The 18,996-nt window shown below is 41.9% G+C and overlaps 1 protein-coding gene and 2 pseudogenes across 2 annotated transcripts in view; 2 read left to right on the top strand and 1 right to left on the bottom strand.

Annotated features, from left to right (window-relative positions):
• The window catches only part of LOC148740813 (fibroblast growth factor receptor 4-like), a 32,898-nt gene extending 14,891 nt beyond the window's left edge, over positions 1–18,007 (bottom strand). For both annotated transcript variants that reach the window (XR_015990862.1, XM_088730900.1), the window contains exons 1-2: positions 17,912–18,007; positions 15,772–15,926 (exon numbers count right to left, since the gene is read on the bottom strand). Coding sequence is in view for 1 of the 2 variants with exons in the window: in XM_088730900.1 (XP_088587026.1) it covers positions 15,772–15,889 (118 nt within the window). In the remaining variant the exon portion in view is untranslated. The remainder of the gene's footprint in view (positions 1–15,771; positions 15,927–17,911) is intronic.
• LOC148740814 (uncharacterized) lies at positions 1,292–2,059 on the top strand (annotated as a pseudogene).
• Positions 2,874–15,252, top strand: LOC148740815 (uncharacterized; annotated as a pseudogene).
• Positions 18,008–18,996: the final 989 nt, after the last annotated feature.

Here is an 18,996-nt window from a genome sequence, read left to right on the forward strand (position 1 = left end):
ATTCTTCTTCCAAATGGCATACAAATTTAGCCACGTTTTTTAGGTGGAGCTGCGCATATGACGTCACTTCCGAAAGGCTCCAACTAGTGCCAACTCTTTTTGTCACACTCGGCCATTTTTTAATTGAGTTATTGTGGGCGACCAAAAACGAAAAACAAGGTTGAAATAATCATACTTCCCGTGAGAAATTTGCGATTAAACTTGGCATGGTAAGTGTTTCTTACTTCTAGTTTCCAGAAGTGAAAAGAAAAGGCAATGCGAAATTTTGATTACAGTGGCACTTTAAAGACTACACTTTCATTCCTACGAGCCTATTTCGTGATTAATCACTCATCAGGGGATTTTAGTGACAAGAATTTTCCTGACCATCGTTTATATATTTCAAAATTTGCATGATAGGCGTAACGGTAAATTTAAATACTTCGTTTAGGTCATTACGTTTTTGGGATGATAATTCAGGTCGGCAGGTGATTAGTAAATTTTCTTTCAGGTAGAGGTTGCATCTTTTGCCTGTGCTATTGCAGGGTGATCTTGATGAAAGGATACGCCATGAAGTAAAGTGGTCAATGTTACTGTCCTTATATGTTTGCTGAGTTCGATAGAGTTTCTTTGTTTTGCGCGTCGGAATGATGCAGTGTGGTTTCTGTATCGTATACTAAAGTCGTTCTCTTTAATTCCGATGTATTTATCAGTGGTGCTGTTGTCCTTACCTGTGACGGTGGCTTGGTAGATAACTGATGGTTGTAGGCAGTCTCTGTTGAGTGGGGATGTGTTCTTTTGTCGGCAGTTGCAAGTTTTGTTGTCTTTTATCTTGGCGTCACCTGCGGTGTCATTGATGTGTTTCAAGGAATTTAAAATGCGTTGGTTATGGTTGTTGATGATCTGTTTAGTGTGATTCATGAAGCTGTAACTGGTCTTGATTGTATTGCAATTGAAGATTTTTCTAAGTTTGTGGTCTTTAGGGAAGTACTTGTCTAGTAGGGCAAGCCATTTGTGTCCGATACTGTGTTTTTGCTGGATGGAGGGTTGTACCAAAGTATACTGTTCCGTTGTCTGTTTTTAGTTTGTTAGTCGTAGGTGGTTCGCGGTGTAGAGTGTAGCAATATCCGCATTCGTCGAGGGCTTTTTTATATGGATGGGCGGCTTGGTGGAATGATGCGTAATTGATAAAAGATGCGGCTGCGGATCACCATCCAAACCAAGAAACACACCATTAACATCCTAGACGTCACTTTTAAACTGAACAAAATTCTCCACCAGCCCTTCTCAAAGCCTAACATCACGCGACGGATGTTTTGTCAGATGACAGGGATGACAGTCGTTTGTTGATGCCAGCGGGTATGTTCTTTTGGGTAATTGGTGGGTGGGTTGCTTTCGCGATGGACGGGCTTTCATCTGAAGGAATCTTAGTGCTCTTTGAGTATGCCGAAAGCTTAGAGAGTCGGGTAAAGGAAAGATATTCGCAAAAGATCTCGGTCATTTCGGTTGACCCCGCAAGCATACCAGCCGAACAGTTCAGTCCAGAATGCTTGCCTCCAGTGGAAGTCTCGAACCTGCTGAGTTACCTCGTTCTTGAGACCAGCTTCTACACCAACAATCTGTTCAACGCGTTCAAGAGTCTGGAGGCGTTTAATCAAATGGTGTTGAGATTTGTAACCTCAGCTGTAGAAAAAGTAATCGCCGGCAAGTAAGTCGTGAGAGCACGTGTTCGGCATTCACAGCGTATCAATAATCCTTTAGTGAACATTTGGGTCATTTCCGTCAACGATGGGACTATTTTCGCAGCCCATTGCTTGGGATGCAAAGCTAGACTGGCCGAGTCATACTCACATATCGCGAGTGTTTTATTTTATTTAGAGGCACCTACACGATTTCATGGAAAGCTCGCTTGCACTCAGGTAAAATGCTCATGGATTCTGCCGACATATGTCAATGAAGTGCCGTATGCGACGGCTAAGGACATCTATTTTACATCGGCTAAGAGGCTCAAAGAAAAGCTCCACCAGAAAATTGAGGATCTACAACAACCACAAGCCTCGAACCATACAGCAACTTCTAGTTCTGGGACTGCATCGGCTAGCGCAGCAGCGCCTCAGTGTGCGCAGTGTGCATCGGCGCCCTCGAAAGAGGAAAAGGATCAGTTCCATACTAAACTCAGCCAGTGCAAAATTAAAGCAATAGCCTTAAGTCTAATCGATCCTTTTGCTGAGCAATTGATCGACCAAAGCCGCTCATTTGCGGTAGTTTCAGAGCTGTATCGTGCCGATAATTTGAGCTCTGACTATTCGGAACTGTTGTCGAAATGTATTCAAGTACAGCTAAACATTTCGGGAAAGCAAATCAAGCTGGTCGAAGAAACCATCAGGGCTCAGTCAAAAGGTACGGGCTCTTTTAAGCATCGTCCTGAAAGACCTGGCACTTCCATTAGTGGTGCTGTTTTTCATACAAACCTATCACTTCCTTCGCAGAGCTTATTAAAACGATTTGCTATCCTAGTCTGAACAAACTTAACACCACCGCAGTCAAACATGGCTGCTAACATGAGGATGCTGCCATTCAGGCCTATCAAAAGGTCATGAAAAAGGGTCATACAAACTTTCGGGTGAATAAGTGTGGGTTGTACGTTTATCAATCAGGAATACCCATTCTTACATGCCACTCCAGAATTCCTCACTTCTTGTGATTGCTGTGGACCGGGGTGGGGGAAGTGAAATGCCGTCTCTGTATTCAAGATGCCAATTTTGAGGATTATGCTGCTCTAACGAACTCCTGTCTAGTTAGTGCGGATGGTGGAGGTTTCAAACTTAAGAGGTGACATAATTACTATTTTCAAGTTCAACAGCAGTTATTCACTCTGAAAGAGAGGAAGCATAATGACTTCATCGTTTATGCTATTGACAAGAAGGGTAATGCCCACTTGATAATGGAAGATTTTTACCTGATGAGCAGCATTGGGATAGAATACTTCCAAAACTCAAGGCCTTCTGGAGAATTTGTGTACTTAATGAAGATTTAGGTCACTGGTACACAAGAAGGTGCATAGTATAAGTGAAGGGGCCTGATTATGATAGCATATGTTTTTGTAGAACAGTGCCTGATGGGGAAAAAATTTCACGCAGTAATGAGGATTGCCCATATGGCAAGTTTCACCCCTCGTGCCTTTCTCTTACTAATGTGACAATCCCTAAAAAGTGGTACTGCCCTCACTGCTCAAGACTACAGCAATTCAAGAGATATTCAAGGAAGCAAACTGCAGGCAAGGTAAAAGGCAAAGTGTCAGTCTCAGCTGTGTCTTCTCAAACTTCTTTGTGTGATACTGCAAAGTGAAAGGCCCTACTGCAGACTTGTAAAATGTCATGGCTCGAACTGTACTAATGGCAAGTTCTTTCCCCTGCAATGTCTAGGGCTAAAGAGGATACCAGCCAATCACAAGTCAACCTGGAATTGCTATATATGACACACAGCTATAAAGACCAATATAGCCCCTCTTACCACTTCAACACCTGCCACTTGATCTTGTTGTTGTTCTTCTTCTTCTGACGACGATGATGATGATGATGTTACTGTTTTTACAACTGGTCAGGGAAATCAGAACAAGACAGGAGCTCTTGCAACTCTAACACAAGATTATTTTTATTTGATATGCAACCCACATGGATGGCTAGATTGTGACATCGTACAACAAGGTCACATTCTGTTGCATAATGAAATTCTGAACATTGAAGGGTTCCAGCGACCAACGCTTGGATTTGTCCGTGACTTTGATATTGTGTCTGGGGAGTTTGTGCAAATTCTTCACACTGGCAATAGCCAGACGGAGTTTTAGTGAGGCCTTGCGGGAATTATAAGGTAACCTTGAATTCTGTTTAGAGGTAGATCAACACAGAGAGGAAAAAGACAAGGCGAATTTCGATTGTTCGTCAAGAGACCGTGAATTTTCAGTTGGAGAGGAGGTTTTTGTTGAGAATTTTCGAGAAGAACCGAAATAGCTACCAGGAACCGTAGTAGAGCGAGCCGGTCCCGTTTCGTATGAGGTGCAAGTCGATGACAAATTTTGGAAGCGACTCACCGACCAGCTTCATGAGAAGAGTTTCGAAAGTACGGGTCGTGCACCGGCCGCTGCTATTGACGACACTTTCGAGCGATCACGTGATCTTGCGATTACAACCGCACCCGTAGGTCGCGAGACACCTCACACTTCGGAAGAGAGGGAAAGAGAGGAAAAGAGGAGTGAAAATGCTAGCGATCGAGAGCACGCAAACGCTGCAAGCGCAACTGCACCAACTAGTCCTAGCGCACCACCTGACACAAGCCAACCAATTCAACAACCTCGGTATTCAACACGTGAGAGAAAGGCTCCAGTTCGTTTAGGTTTTGGCGAGTAAATGCAGAAATCGCAGTTTTCATTTAAGTGTGGGGGAATGTAGCATTTGACCTATCACACTAGGGAATATAATTAGACCATGATGTAATCTAGTTAGCACCACGTAATTATGTATGTAATTTCTATATCCTTCCAAGTGTTGTACAATATAAGAGAGATCGAATAAACATGTGGTTGAGATAACACGTCTCGATTTCTCTATAGTGGAAACCTTTTTATTAGTCCTTAAGAAAAAAACACTAACCGCTTTGCCTGTGTTTTTGCAATAATATCATAATGTACACATTCAAGCCACAAGTAGAAAATTATAGAGAGAAATAAGCCTTTAATATCTGCATACAGTATATTCCTTTTCTTACAAAAAAATATAAGGTATCATATAATGTTCATATTATCGAAAGCAATTTGTGCCTCCTATCATTGAGAACCTCCTTGTGGTACCTAGGTCAAAATTTGCTAGCTCAGGCCTATCAAAAACCAGTCAATAGGGACTGGTCATTAACCAACACTGGTCAACTGTGTTGGAGAAAATCCCCATGATGTTCAAAATTTTTTTTCTGAAAAACCTTTTGCACTATAGGATTTTTGAAAGCTCAACTATACAGGGGTAAAAAAAATTCGAGTGCATTTTCTAATATGTTGATTTTCTCATACTGTATTATGCCTCAAACCTCTCAAACATATTACAAAGAATAACATCCGGGGTATGAAACAAATGAGCCAAAATTTATCGAAAAATCAACAAATGGGGCATGGAAAAAAGTTCTGAAAAGGAGAGTACCTTCTCAAGCCCAGTACTCCCCATATCTAATGACCGTTCCGTTATATCTACGAGCTTCATGGCAATGATAACTTAATGGTCTCCTTAATGAACGGGTACTATAGGTGGACAGAAATTAACTAGTGCTGCGCAGATTCTAACAATACGGTCAATAAGTGAGACCTAGCGCTCAACCGGCCCATCTCTGTTACAAGCTAAATATTCTGTTGGCAATGTACCTTCTAAGATTGTATATTTCCTTCTAAGGAGTCCAATTACACTTTCCACGTGGATTCGTACATTAGCTATACCCCTTGTATTTTCCACATCTACTGGGTCCAGCTGACTCTTCCCCTTTGTAAATGCTGGTATCTCCAATTTTGCTTGTTTCAATGCCACACCCTCAGAAATTGTAAATCCGCGGTCAGCCATAACAAAATCACCTGGCAGTAACTTCTAGAGAATGCCACAGTTTTCTGTCAGGAACTTATCAGAAGTTCTGCCCCCCAGGCTTCTGTTACATAAGACACAGTCTCCTGAGGTGTTACACAAATAAGTAGCTTGATGGTGTTATGATGTTCGTAACTGGACAATGTTTGTACCTTAGCGAAAACGTTAGTTGGCTTCTCGATAAACACCTCGAGGCAATCAATTACCGCGGTGACCTTTTTTTCAAAGAAATACATAAAACATTGTGGCATTGTCCGCCACAATTGCTCCCTCTCAAGCCATGAAATCAGGCCATGAAATTAAGCCTTGTGTCCATGACCACTAGTCAGGAAGAAAAAATCCGGGATACGGTAGAACGAGAAACTTTAAAGTGGTAAGCAAGGTCCTGCAGTGGCATGTTCAATTGAAGTTTCATTAACAATCTCAAATTCTTGGAACTTATCTAACGATAGGATCTTGCGAGTGACACACGGTGAGACATGCTCAAGGACAACCATCAGAATTTCGAGGGATGGCAGTCCCGTATAAAACAGCACTTTACTGTCAGAGTCAAAGAAATCTCTTGTTGGCGCTTGATATCCTTTCCTGAAGAACATATATTCAAACTCGTCGGTCTGAAAGCTAGGAATCGCTGGTTGCAGCTTTTTTCCAAACTGGACTAGCTGTGTGTTGTCTTGTTTCTACGTAATCGGCGTTCGAACCAAGATTTTCTGGTGTTGTGTTTTCGTCCAATTCGTCAAAATCGTCCAATTATCTTCTTCTCGGCGGCTTCGAGCTCGGCTCGCTCGATCGCTTGTTGTATTCTTTTCTTGGGTCTCACAGCTCTTTCGGCTGCATTTTCATGGTCTTTTTTTACATATTTCTTCTTTCCAAGGGCGACAGTTGGAACCCAACCGACATTAAATTGATCCCAATCTGGCGCTGGCTCTTCGAAGACGAAGTGTTTGCAACAAACTCGTTTACTCTCCGCGACTCCCCTACAGAAATCCACCCATTTTTCCTCCTAGTAGTGACTTCCTCCTGTTCTTCCCCTTGATTTGTAATAATCTTAGGTAGACGAAAAAATCCTGAGCCTTTATGTTTTCCACTTGTGCTCGAACAGCCAACAACAATGCATCAAACCATTCCTTCTTTCTCAAATGAACTCTTCTTTAGATACGGTTTGTTTGTGCTCCAGGGACACCAAGATGGCGGATAGTAACCGTTGCTAAGCTAATTGGTCACGTGGGTGAAACACAAGAATAAAGATATCCGTGACCGTCGTTTACATACTTTACAAATTTGCATATGTCGGTCCGTGTTTAGAAAAAAAAAAAAACTGGTGAATAACATATAAAATAAACAATTTTTAAATCGAGTTTCCAGATGGGATATAATAACATATATTTATTTTTTTTCTCAGCTCGTGAGCGTACGGTATTTTATGAATCCTGCGATCAGATTGGTTCCGAGAGCAGCAGCATTCTCCCATCCGGGTCCGCTTACAGCGGGCGGTGACGTTTCGCTTGAGTTACGTTGCAGAACATCTCAAGCTTCGTTGCAATTTTTCACAAATACATCCCATTTTACTGGCTCCACAAGAATCTTTAAGCAAAGACTTCAGGCACGACCTTTTGGCGATAAATAATACGAATTCTTAATCTTTGCCCTCTCTCTAGCTTTCAAATCATTTTTGTTTTCCGCAGAGATTGATCTCGAAATAAATATCGTGGTACCAAATTGGTTTTTAAAAATATTGAGACGCGGCCTAAAAACATTTTGTTATCTAAACATTAACAAACCTTTCAAGCTAACGTGGAAAATCATCATACAATGCAAACCGTATAACAACATTACTAAGAAATGTAATTTATGTCTTTTTGAAAAAGTCACGATCATATGTAAAAAGGAACTTTGCAGTCTAAACAAGCGAAATGAGCTAGCAAGTCCATGTCCTCATAGAAACAGATACCTCCTTGAGAACTTCATAATAAAGTAATAATCTCCAAAATTATACCTACCAAAATTATACATAAATATGATCGTGAATTTCTTGGACTTATATGGAAAAGTAGTGGTGTCTTATTTATGTCCCCTAGCAATCGTATTCCAGCTTTTATAGCCAGTTATTGTAATTTAACGGTCAATCGTTGAAATTACCCGATTAGTGTGGTCATATTTTTTACTATACGAAACAGAGCTGTCGTAATAAAACGATGAACTACCTCTGAAGTTTTGAACCAGTTTGTTATAATTATCAATGCTCCTCTAAGAGTTGAGTGCTCTTTGAAATAATTATGATCAAATCAACTTCAAGAATTTATATATGTATAGTGGCTCTGCAGGGATCGATACGCTTTTAATCACAAAAGAGGCTTATCGGAGTGCTCAGTTGTTCTCTTTGGCACCCATGGTTTGAATAAAAGAGTGGAATTTCATTCGAGAAATAGAATTTGCTATGATTAATTTTCCAGCTTATATTAGGCGCTACTAATTGATCGTTCCAACGCCCTTTTCTTGGATTTAGTCGGCTCTTTAGGTGTAGATTGGGCTCAGAGACCCTGCCAAGGGATCTTAATATGATTACAATATATCAACAAAGTTGAAGTGGTAAATTGGCCACCGTACCGATTACAAAAGCTGACGTTTCAAGCGTTAGCCCTTCGTCGGAGCGATTAATTAGAGGGAAACTGCCTCCAACAATCTTTCATATACCAAGCTACTATTACGCGTAAAGACAACTGTACAACAGACACATACATCGGGCTCACTGTAAACGACTTTAAGTCCCGCTACAACAACCACACCTCATCATTTCCACACGCAAAACACCGCAACTCCACCGAACCCAGCAAACACATCTGGATACTTAAAGACAAGAACATCGATTATTCCATCATCTGGCGCATCCTATCCTCCCACCTTCCCTACAGCGGCTCAAGCAAACGACGCAACCTATGCCTAAAAGAGAAATTCCTGATCATCTGCCACCCAGACCTATCAACACTCAGCAAGCGTAACAAACTCGTCTCTTCCTGCCGACACAGAAATAAAGCCCTCCTACGCAACAGCTGAATTGACACTTTTCACACTGCATAAATCATGTTAATTATAAATATATATATATATATATATATATATATATATATATATATATATATATGCCGTTGCAATTGCGCATGCTCGCTGGTTTACTCTAGTTTGAGCACTCTGGCATGGCTTAGACGATACCACAAAGGTTGGGTCGTTTGGGGTGACCGTCTCGGTTCTCCCCCATCCTAGCATTAGCACTGCACTGACCCCGCCTCCTTGCCTGGAGATAGTTCTCCCACACTAAACCATCTTTTTGAGGCGTCCTGCGTCATTGACATCTGGCGTTATCTCCACCCCACTACTCCTGGGTTCACCTGGACCAGGTGGAATGGCAGTTTAGCGTCGCGTATTGACCTTTTTGGGGTCCCATTTGCGTGGGTCCCATCAGTGTCGTCTTGTTCCGTGTATGTGTGTCCGTTCTCGGACCATCGCGGTTTGTGTTTATCTCTGTCTGTTCCCGATGCCGTTCCACCTGGCCCAGGCTACTGGAAGCTGAATACTTCCATCCTCGACGATCCGGACTATCGGCAACTAGTCCGTGATGAATGGTCTGCTTGGCGCCTTGCCATCCCCCGCTTTCCTTCTCTAGCTAAGTGGTGGGATCGTGGGAAAAGTAAAATCAAGGGGCTTACTATCCGCTTTTGTGCAAATAAAGCCCGCACAACATCTTCATCCAGAGATGCCCTGGTACGTCTTGTCCAGCATCTTCAGGCCAAAGTTGATTCTGGAATTACTTCCTGCATTGACCCTTGGCGGTCTGCTTGTTCTGAGCTTGCCCGGCTTGATTCCCATGCTGCGAGGGGGGCTCAGGTGCGTGCGAGAGTCCGATGGGTTGAGGAGGGTGAGTCTTCCTCGCAGTATTTTCTTCGTCTCGAGAAAAAACGTTCCGCTGACCGTCATATCTCTGCGCTGAGAGAGCCTGATGGCTCTATCGTCTCGTCTTCTGCCGATCTCTGTGCGTCTCTTGGTTCCTTCTATTCTAGTCTTTATACAGCCTCTCCTACTGACCCTCATGTTCAATCTTCTCTTCTTGAAAATTTGTCTTCTGTTCTCTCTCAAGATCAGGCCAACAGTTGTGAGGGCCCTCTTACATCATCAGAGGTCCTCGTCGCTCTCAAGGGCATGGCTCGTAACAAGGCACCTGGTTTAGACGGCCTGCCTATGGAATTCTATCTCCGTTTCTGGGACGTGGTTGGCTCTGATCTTGTTTCTGTTCTTAATGAATGCTCTTCCTCTGGTTTTCTCTCCCTCTCTCAGCGCAGAGGTATCATCACTCTGTCTTTCAAGAAGGGGGACCGCCTTGACCCCAAAAATTGGCGGCCCATATCTCTTCTAAACGTGGATTATAAACTTGCTTCTCGTGCCATAGCTGGGCGTCTCCTCCGGGTAATACACCTCGTTGTCAGCCGAGATCAAACATGCGGAGTCCCCGGCCGTTTTATCGGAGAAAATGTTGCTCTGCTTAGAGACGTTGTCAGCTATACTGAGTCTTCTGGCACCCCTGTCGCCATCCTGTCCCTCGATCAAGAGAAGGCTTTTGACCGTGTGGATTGGGGCTTCATGCGGTCCACTCTTGTCACCATGGGCTTTGGCCCTTCCTTTGTCGCGTGGGTCGACTTGTTCTATACTCATGTTCAAAGCGCGGTCAATGTGAATGGGTTCCTGACTCCTTTCTTTAGCCTTTCTCGTGGTGTCCGGCAGGGGTGCCCTCTTTCTCCCCTCCTATATGTTCTTGTGTCTGAGGTTCTTGCGTGTAGTATCCGTGCAGACCCCCGTATCAAGGGTCTGTCTCTCCCTGGGTGTCCCGTACTGTCTCCCATCTCGCAGTACGCGGACGATACATCTTTAATCCTTACCACTGATTCTGGCATTCTGGCTGCCCTTGAGACTTACAAGCTTTTTGAACTAGCTTCTGGATCTAAGATCAACCTTTCTAAGTCCAAGGGTCTCTGGTTGGGTGGTTGGCGGGGTCGTACGGACCCCCCGGTTCCTTTTGACTGGTCTCCTGCTAAGCTCAAGGTGCTGGGGGTGTTTGTCGGCCCCGGTAACCTTGATGAAGACAACTGGCGTCCTCGCATTAATGCGGTGGACCGTGTTCTCAAGTCTTGGCGTTCTCGTGTTCTCTCTTTTCATGGCAAGGCCCTAGTCATTAACGCTCTCGCCCTCTCCCGGGTTTGGTATGTGGCCTCTCTTATCCACATGCCGGCCTGGGTGGAGGCGAAGCTTTCCCGTCTTGTTTTCTCGTTTTTCTGGTCTGGCAAGGTTGAGCTCGTCTCCCGTTCGGCCGTGGTTCAATCTCCCCTTTTTGGTGGTTTTTCTGTGGTTAATATTCAGTCCAAGGTGAGGGCCCTCCTTGGTCAATGGGTGAGGAGATTCGTCTCCTCCCCATCCAGTTGGGTCGCTCTCATGTCCTTTTGGTTTAACTCTTTGTTTGGTGTCTCTCCTCTTGTTGTGTTTTCTCGTCCTTTTAGTTTCGACTTCAGGGTCTTGCCGCCCTTCTATCAAGCTCTGGTTTTGGCCTGGCGTAAGCTCGACGGGGCGTTCGCCACGTCAAAAAACTCTTTAGTCTACGGCTCTTCATGCCCTCTTGTTTGTTCTCCCGTTCTTACTATGTCTACCAAGTCTTGCTACCTATATCTTCTCTCTGAGAACATGGTCCAGCCTTATTGTGTCCTTAAGTTTCTATTCATCTATCCCAACCTTGACTGGCCTGCCACGTGGCGTGCCCTATCCTTCTTTTATCTTGACCGTCGTGTCATCGACCTAAATTGGAAGATTGCGCACGGCGTCCTGTACACCGCCCGGCGTCTCTCCTCTTTTGGTTTATCTGTTCCTCTCTCATGTTTTTGTGGACCCACGGTCGAGTCACTCAAGCATTTGTTCTTCTACTGTCCACTTGCTCAGAGTGTTCTCGCCTGGGTCCAGTCCTTGCTGTTTTCCTTCTCTCCTATGTGTCCTGCCATCTCTTTACGTCACGTCCTTTTTGGTTTCAACTCTAGTGAACTGGTTTCTGTCCCGCGTGTCTTTGTCTATCTGCTCAATGTTTCTAAGTTTTGTATTTGGCGGAGTAGGAACGATTTCCGTTTCCGTAACGTTCGTCCTGGCGCTGTGGCGGTGATTGCTTCTGTCAAGGCCCGCCTGAAGTTTTATTTACCAATTTCCTTCAGGCGGTGCAAGTCTGACAGGCGTCGTCGCGTCTTCCATCGTCAGTGGGGCGCCCGTGGCATCATAGCTTCAGTGGTAAACGACTCCCTTGTCTTTTCCATTTAGTCCCGCTCCCCGTAGTTATTTAGTTTCCTTTTTTGCTCGAGTGAGTGTGTCTCGGTGCTGCTCGTGCTGGGTCTCCTTTATTGGTGTACTGCACAGTAGCCTCGTTCTTCTTTTGTTTGAGTGACGTGTGATCTTTTGCTTGAGTGAGCGTGTCTTTGTGCTGCTTGTGCTGGGTCTCCTTCTTTGGTGTACTGCACAGTAGCCTAATTGTTAGTATCTGTTTCGTAACCCATGTGCTGGGTCTCCTTCGTTGGTGCACTGCACTGGGCTAGTATCGTTCATTCTGTCTACTTTGTAAGTGTGTCTGTCCGCTGCTTGTGCTGGGTATCCTTTGTTGGTGCACTGCACAGTAGCCTTTCGTGAGTATTTGTTTTGTTGTCCATGTGCTGGTCTCCTTTGTTGGTGTACTGCACTGGTCTGTTTGTCCTTGTTCGTTTTAGTTCTGTGTACCCAATTTTTGTTTCTGTGAGGTGGGGTTCGATTCCCCAGCGAGTTTGGCGTCTGGTGACCCTCGTTTCTGGTGGACCCTAACCCTAAGGCATTGCACGCAAGCCATGGGTGGGATTAGTCCTGTTGGTCGGCGGGCATTGCACACGCCCTTCATCGGGGGCCCGGCCGTCCACCTTAAACATAAAAAAAACTGCACTGATGAGGCCCAGAAGGCCGAAACAGTACTGTCTGCAGTTAGTTATATATATATATATATATATATATATATATATATATATATATATATATAAGAGCTGAAATGTAATGGTCAAGAGGCCAACTCCAATGTAGCTTTGTTGGTTTAATAGCGATTGAGCTATTAAACCAACAAAGCTACATTGGAGTTGGCCTCTTGACCATTACATTTCTGCTCTTATTTACGTTATTTCAAGAGCCCACGATCGCTTCAGTGATCCTCCAAGCAGCGCGTTTGAGACTGATCAGCATTGTTTGTGGGACCCCTTATAAGCTTCTACTTATATATATACAAGTGGATTCCCTGCCTTATGGGTTTTGACATTTCCGAAGGCAACCCCTGGTTTAGCTTCCTTGTTAATTATCCAATTAGCTATTTGGTTTCAAAATTTCCCCTTTTCTGACCTATTTGTCACACCAGCTCTCAAATAAAGTCAAATGTCTAATAGTAGGATCCTCCTGAAAGGATTTATAATGCAATTGGTTTTGAAGCTGGCCGAACATTTTATCCTCGTATTCCTCTTTCTCGATCAAAACAAAACGAGAACCCTTATCCTGCATTCGAATTACTACATCAGAATTTCTTAATTGTTTTGAAGCAACTCGTTCTCCTTTGGTTAGGTTATCCCTTGCTAATTTAATATTCTGAGAGTTTATTAAATCCCGCCTAATACTAGATAGAAAAATTTCAAGTTCTGGATACCTTGACGGTGGTGGTTTTCATTCCTTTTCTTTCTGGACTTGAGGAAGGTGACTGGGTGCATTCTGGCCATCGCCAGTGTTATCATCAATAAAAAATGCTTCTGTTCTCAAGCGGGCCTCAAAGATTTCCAAATCGTCATATACACGTTGCCAGTCTACATCTTTTGGCATGGGGCAAAAGGATGGTCCTTTCTTAAGTAGGTTGATTTGGTCTTGGCTAATGGACATGTTTGAAAGGTTGATAGGATCTAACTGATGTGATTCGTTAGAAGTTGTTTTGTGAGGTAACTTGCGCTGTCGACGAAAGAGTTTACGTTTCCTTACTAACCTCTGTGGCCCACAGTAACGACGGGCTTGTGTGGCAGTGTTATTGGGTAGATCTCTTGAGTTGTTGGCAAGCAATTCCTGATCTAACGGAATTGTTTTTAGCATCTTTCTTTGCTCGCTTTCTTTCAGATTACAAAGTAAATTGGAATTTTCTGCTTTTAGGCCATTCCAGATATATTGGTTTCATGGGATGTTGTCTCAATGTTTCCTAACATTGATAATCAACTCGGTCTTACCGCAGTGAAGAGGGCTCTGAATGCCAGAGAAAATAAGCTTCCATCCACTAATTGCATTTTAGAAGCGGTAAAAAATTGTTTCAAAAGCAATCATTCGGTTTTCAGACAAAATTTCTTTCTACAGGTTCATGGCACAGCCATGGGCCCTAAGAACGCCTGCAGTTATGCAGATCTTGCCATGGGTGATATAGATTTTCAGGCTAAGTTCTCTGGCCACATAATGCCGGCTTTGTGGTGGCGATACCGTGATGATCTCTGGCAACAAGGCCTTCCGGCACTGCATGAGTTTACTGAATTTATAAACTCTTTTTACCCCACTATAGAATTCGAATTAGTTTTTTTCCGAACGAGAGCTCCATGTGCTAGATTTAACTCTACATCTTATCGAGGGTTTTATTAGGACAGACGTTTACTCTAAGCCAACTGATAGTCACCTGTATCTCCCACCATCAAGTGCTCATCCTAAACACGTTTTCAAAGCGATCCCTTATAGTGTGGCGACGAGGTTACAAAAAAATTGCTCCGAACAAGCTTTTCTTGTCAAGAGAATAACCGAATACAAGGGTTATCTGGTAACTCAAGGTTACCCTTCCAATTTAGTGGACGACCAGTTTCGTAAGGCTTCTACCATACCTAGGAGTGATCTACTTAGGACTCGGGCCAGATCTAAGAGGAAATTATTCCCATTTGTGACCACATTTAATCCAAATTTACCTGATGTAAGTCGCATCATTAAAAAACATCTGGGTATTATGAAATCCAATCCCAAGTTAAAAGAGCTTTTTCCTTCAAATTCCATCATAGCATCCTTCCGCAGATCTAAAAACCTTAAAGAATTGTTGGCGCCATCCTGTTATAGCCCTAGCACTGAAAGCGAAGGGGTTGCCGAGGTCAAGGGATGTTTTAAATGTAATAGAACAAGATGCGATCTTTGTCGCAACTTCTTGGTTGAATCTGATTCCTTTCTGAGTTTTCAAACAGGCAAAAGTTACAAGATACGATCGAAAATTTCCTGTGATTCTAAGAACATAATATATTTGGCTTTGTGCAAGAAATGTCGCCTACAATACATTGGTTCCACTACAAATGACTTTAGCGTTAGATTTCGCAACTACAAGTCTGCTATGGTCACTAAGAAAAAGACCTGTGAAGAAGCGGTACATTTTAACAAAACACCACATGATCTAAGCGATTTCTCATTCCAATGCATTGATCAAGTGCAGGCAACAGTAAACAATTCAGGTAACATCGAGAAACTTCTAATTACCAAAGAAGCATATTGGAGCGCACAGCTGTTCTCTCTGGCACCCTTCGGCTTGAATAAGCGCCAGGAATTTCATTCCAAAAAAAGAATAAACTATAATTAGTGCGGAGAATTTTTTTAAATTGGACGGGCATCAAAGGTCCTAGTCTCAGCGTTAATTGGGAATTTTAGTACAATTCTCGCCTTTCAATTCAACGCTGGTTCCTTTACATTTTCAGTGGATTCGACAATTTTTCTATTTCTTTTTATAGTGATAATTTTTCGCGTAGTCATTACTGTGTTTGTTTATATGTGTTTATATGTATATATGTTTATATAAGGAATTTTTAAGTCATTGTATTACAACTGATGAAGGTCTCGGACCGAAACGTTTTTTTTTTTAAACTTTTTAGACTTTTTATTGAGTATCTGTCTTCTTTCGCTCGAAGTTGTCCGTCCTCGTGTGCCACACTACTTCTCCTACCATTTATCGAGGTTTGGACTGTGAATCCTTTTGGATCCTTCTGGCGCGGCGTCACTGTTGGCTCGAGGCCTTTTAACTTATTATATATATTTATATATACAGAAATATGCATTAGCGAAAAAAAAAACAGGAGGTTTAAAAGTAGTTAAGATTACTTACTTTTAAAATTGGGATTGCATCTTTCACCTCTGACGAAAGGAAGATTCCTCAAAGCGCAGGAAATAGTTACTACAACAAAACACGTTGACGCTTCTGGAAGCCAGAAGTTACCCATCATCAAGACACGTTGATAAGTTTTTATCTTAGTGTAGATCCTGCAGAGTGGATTTTCTATAATTGAAAATAAGTGCCAAGTTAGGGTTGTCACTAATGTATTCTATGTAGATTTATACACCGCAGTAATTAGGAAGATGAAATTGAACAAATAGGTTTAAAGTTTTCTTCTTCGTCAACACTGACGACAAAATCTAAAGCGAAAAGCGACGAAGTTCGCTTCAATTCAGTTCAGCAAATCTTGAGGGTGATACAGTGTATCAAGCATCGTACACAAATATGACAAAAAACTACTTATCCACGAGGAAAATGTCCTCCCGCATTAAGTTACGAAGAAATTTTAACAAAATGCGGTATTGTTTGGCTTGTCTGGAACTTTGTGCCAGGCGGGTCGACTCGGTGAAATTACTTGCAGGGTTGAAAGACCATTACAAAATTATAAAGTGAACTGGCTTACGGAAGGATACGATGTACCTTAGCTTCCCGTTGATAGAAATGTCGAGAAATCATATGATGATGAACTGACTAATTAAAACTTCTTGAAGTTTATTATTTGCAAGTCCAAAAGCATACTTCCTTTCACATCAAGGCATTTAAATCTTTTTTGAAATTTAACAGTGAGATCGCTTCCTGCTTCGTTTCTTTGAAGCTGTCAAAACATTTTAAAATAACATCATACAGAATAGCTTTTCTTTCAAAGTTGCGGCCCTGGAACGGTATATTATGGCGATGATATTTAATTTCACATTGTGATATGTTTGTTTTTGGCCTGAAAAAGTTTGTCTCTACAGTTGTCTTTTTTTTTTTTTTTTTTTTCATCATATGCGTGCCTCCGTTTGGCGACCGTAGTAATAACAACATAGTTGGGAATTTAAATCATATTTTTTTTTTTCCAAATCGAAGGAAAATTTCAAAATGTTCATTGCTAGCTAGAATGGATATATATATATATTTTTTTTTTTCCGGAAATAAGGAGTTAGCTTACAGCGACCGAGTTTCATTTAAAATATACATTTTTAAATTTTCAGCAGGAGAATGCTGGCGACAAAAATGATATCTCAAGTTCCATAGAAAAAATTCATAACCTAACGACGGAGTTCCGCGTTATATTTCACGCGAAAACTGATAATGCACGAACCGCGAAGGGATTCGAGCGATATCGGTTGTCAAGTGCAATATCGATTGTCACGTAACGGGTTTTCCTTGAAAACAGCGATAATGTTGTTTTTTTTTTTTTATCCTGAGGCGAAACAGCATTGCATAGCCTTGTTTTCAACTCGCAATTATACTCTAAACACCTAGCTTCGTTAACCAATCAGAATGCAAGATTTTATTCAATTATGCGATCCAGTGAGAGAACATGAAGAGATTAATTTGTACTAATTGACCAAAATTACTGATGTGCGGCAGAAGTTTTTCAGTTTTTTTTTTTCTTTTTTCCTCAGCTGTTAAAAACTGTTATAAAGAAATATATTAAAATATAGTGTTATTAGTCGTTAAACTGTAAACTTTTCATCCCCGACAAGCGATCAAAGCTATGCTAATGACAATCTTTCGGAAAACAGAACAGACGCATTATATATACGTTTACAAACAAATAAATACAGCTGTTAGATTTCCTTATACTAAAGATCGTTCTTGCTGTCTACAAACTGAATGAAGAGATCGAACACCTCAAAACTAGGGTCGTTTCACTTGAAATTTAAATGAACGTGTTTTTCCCCATGATGACTAGTTGCTTCATGTACATATCGATGAATTGATTGAATACATGTTAGCCTTATTATGGAGTCTGATCATTGTAAATTATGGTAACGATTACTAGATGGTGAGCAAAAATTCAAGATAGATGTCTGGATTTAATATTCACTGCATTGAGGTCTTCGTTTTCTTTTGTGACAACACTACGAAAGCTAATATTTTCTTTAGTTGAGTTTTTATATACTGATCTATTTCTTTTTGTGAAAAGAGAATGTAAAAGAAAAGTAATTTCAAAACATTTTGTATAGAAAATTCATAAACTAACCTGAGGGTTTAGCGGCGAGACTTGTTTATACCACGTATGAGGGAGTAGTGAAATTAGTGATAGGAAATCCAAGAGAATATTATGCATGCAAACCTGAGTTAAAAACAAACTGTCATACGAAACAACATTTTATTAATAATCGAATACAACTTAGCAGATGTCATATGAGGAAAGTAAGGGTTGGAGTGACAAGTCTCAAGTAATGAGCCAAACTTAAACAAGAACGAGGATCATGTTTGCAAGGCCTGTCTCTCGGAAGCAAATTGTAGAATACTAATGTTAACTAATTCATAGACTGGTATGTTGTGGATGAGAGTGACAAACAGAAAGATGTACGTACACGCAGAGGAGCGATGTGTGCGTGGGAAATCGCTTTGCGCGTAGGATAACTGCACGCAACAAGAACAGCTGTGTTTCTTTCCATGTTTTATTCTATATTAACACTCAGTCACGACAGCGATGCACTTTTTCCTTAGACTTCGATAGGACAACCATTGAGTAGATCACACTTCAGCTCATCTCTCGCTATTTCTCCAAAAACTGCGTTTGAATTTGACGGTTTTTCGCTTTGCAAAGTTATATGCTGTGATGAGTGTTTTCTCACGCGAAGTCCATTAACACAGCCTTACAGTATTGGAGAAACTGTTAGTGACAGACTTTCCTAAGAATTGTAAGCGATGAGCAAAAGAAGGTATTTTGGCAGCGCTGGGATTACCGAAAAGCAAACAAACAAACAAACCAACGAACTAGCGGAAAGTGACGTCTAAGTGTGGGCCTGTATTTGGAAGGATCACACATTAATGGCAAGCCAATTTAAAACCTAAAAAAAGTAAGAAAACGGGGTAAAGAAGCGACTCAACGTGGTTTAATTGGTTAAACTAATTTGCATTCAGTCGCTAAATTGTACCCTTCGGATCGACTAGCTTCAGTTCGCTAAATACTTCTTGTCAAATTAAAGCCTTGTGCAGCCAGCAAAAGACCTCTACAGCAGCCGTTTTTCCTTTAAGCGGCAAATGAAAGTTTCACCTCTTTTAAGTACACCAACAAAATAGGCCATTTTACAGTTGTGTACTTAGTTGCCAAGC

Source organism: Stylophora pistillata, chromosome 1, assembly GCF_964205215.1.
Source record: "Stylophora pistillata chromosome 1, jaStyPist1.2, whole genome shotgun sequence".
In the NCBI taxonomy this organism is placed as follows: Eukaryota; Metazoa; Cnidaria; class Anthozoa; order Scleractinia; family Pocilloporidae; genus Stylophora; species Stylophora pistillata.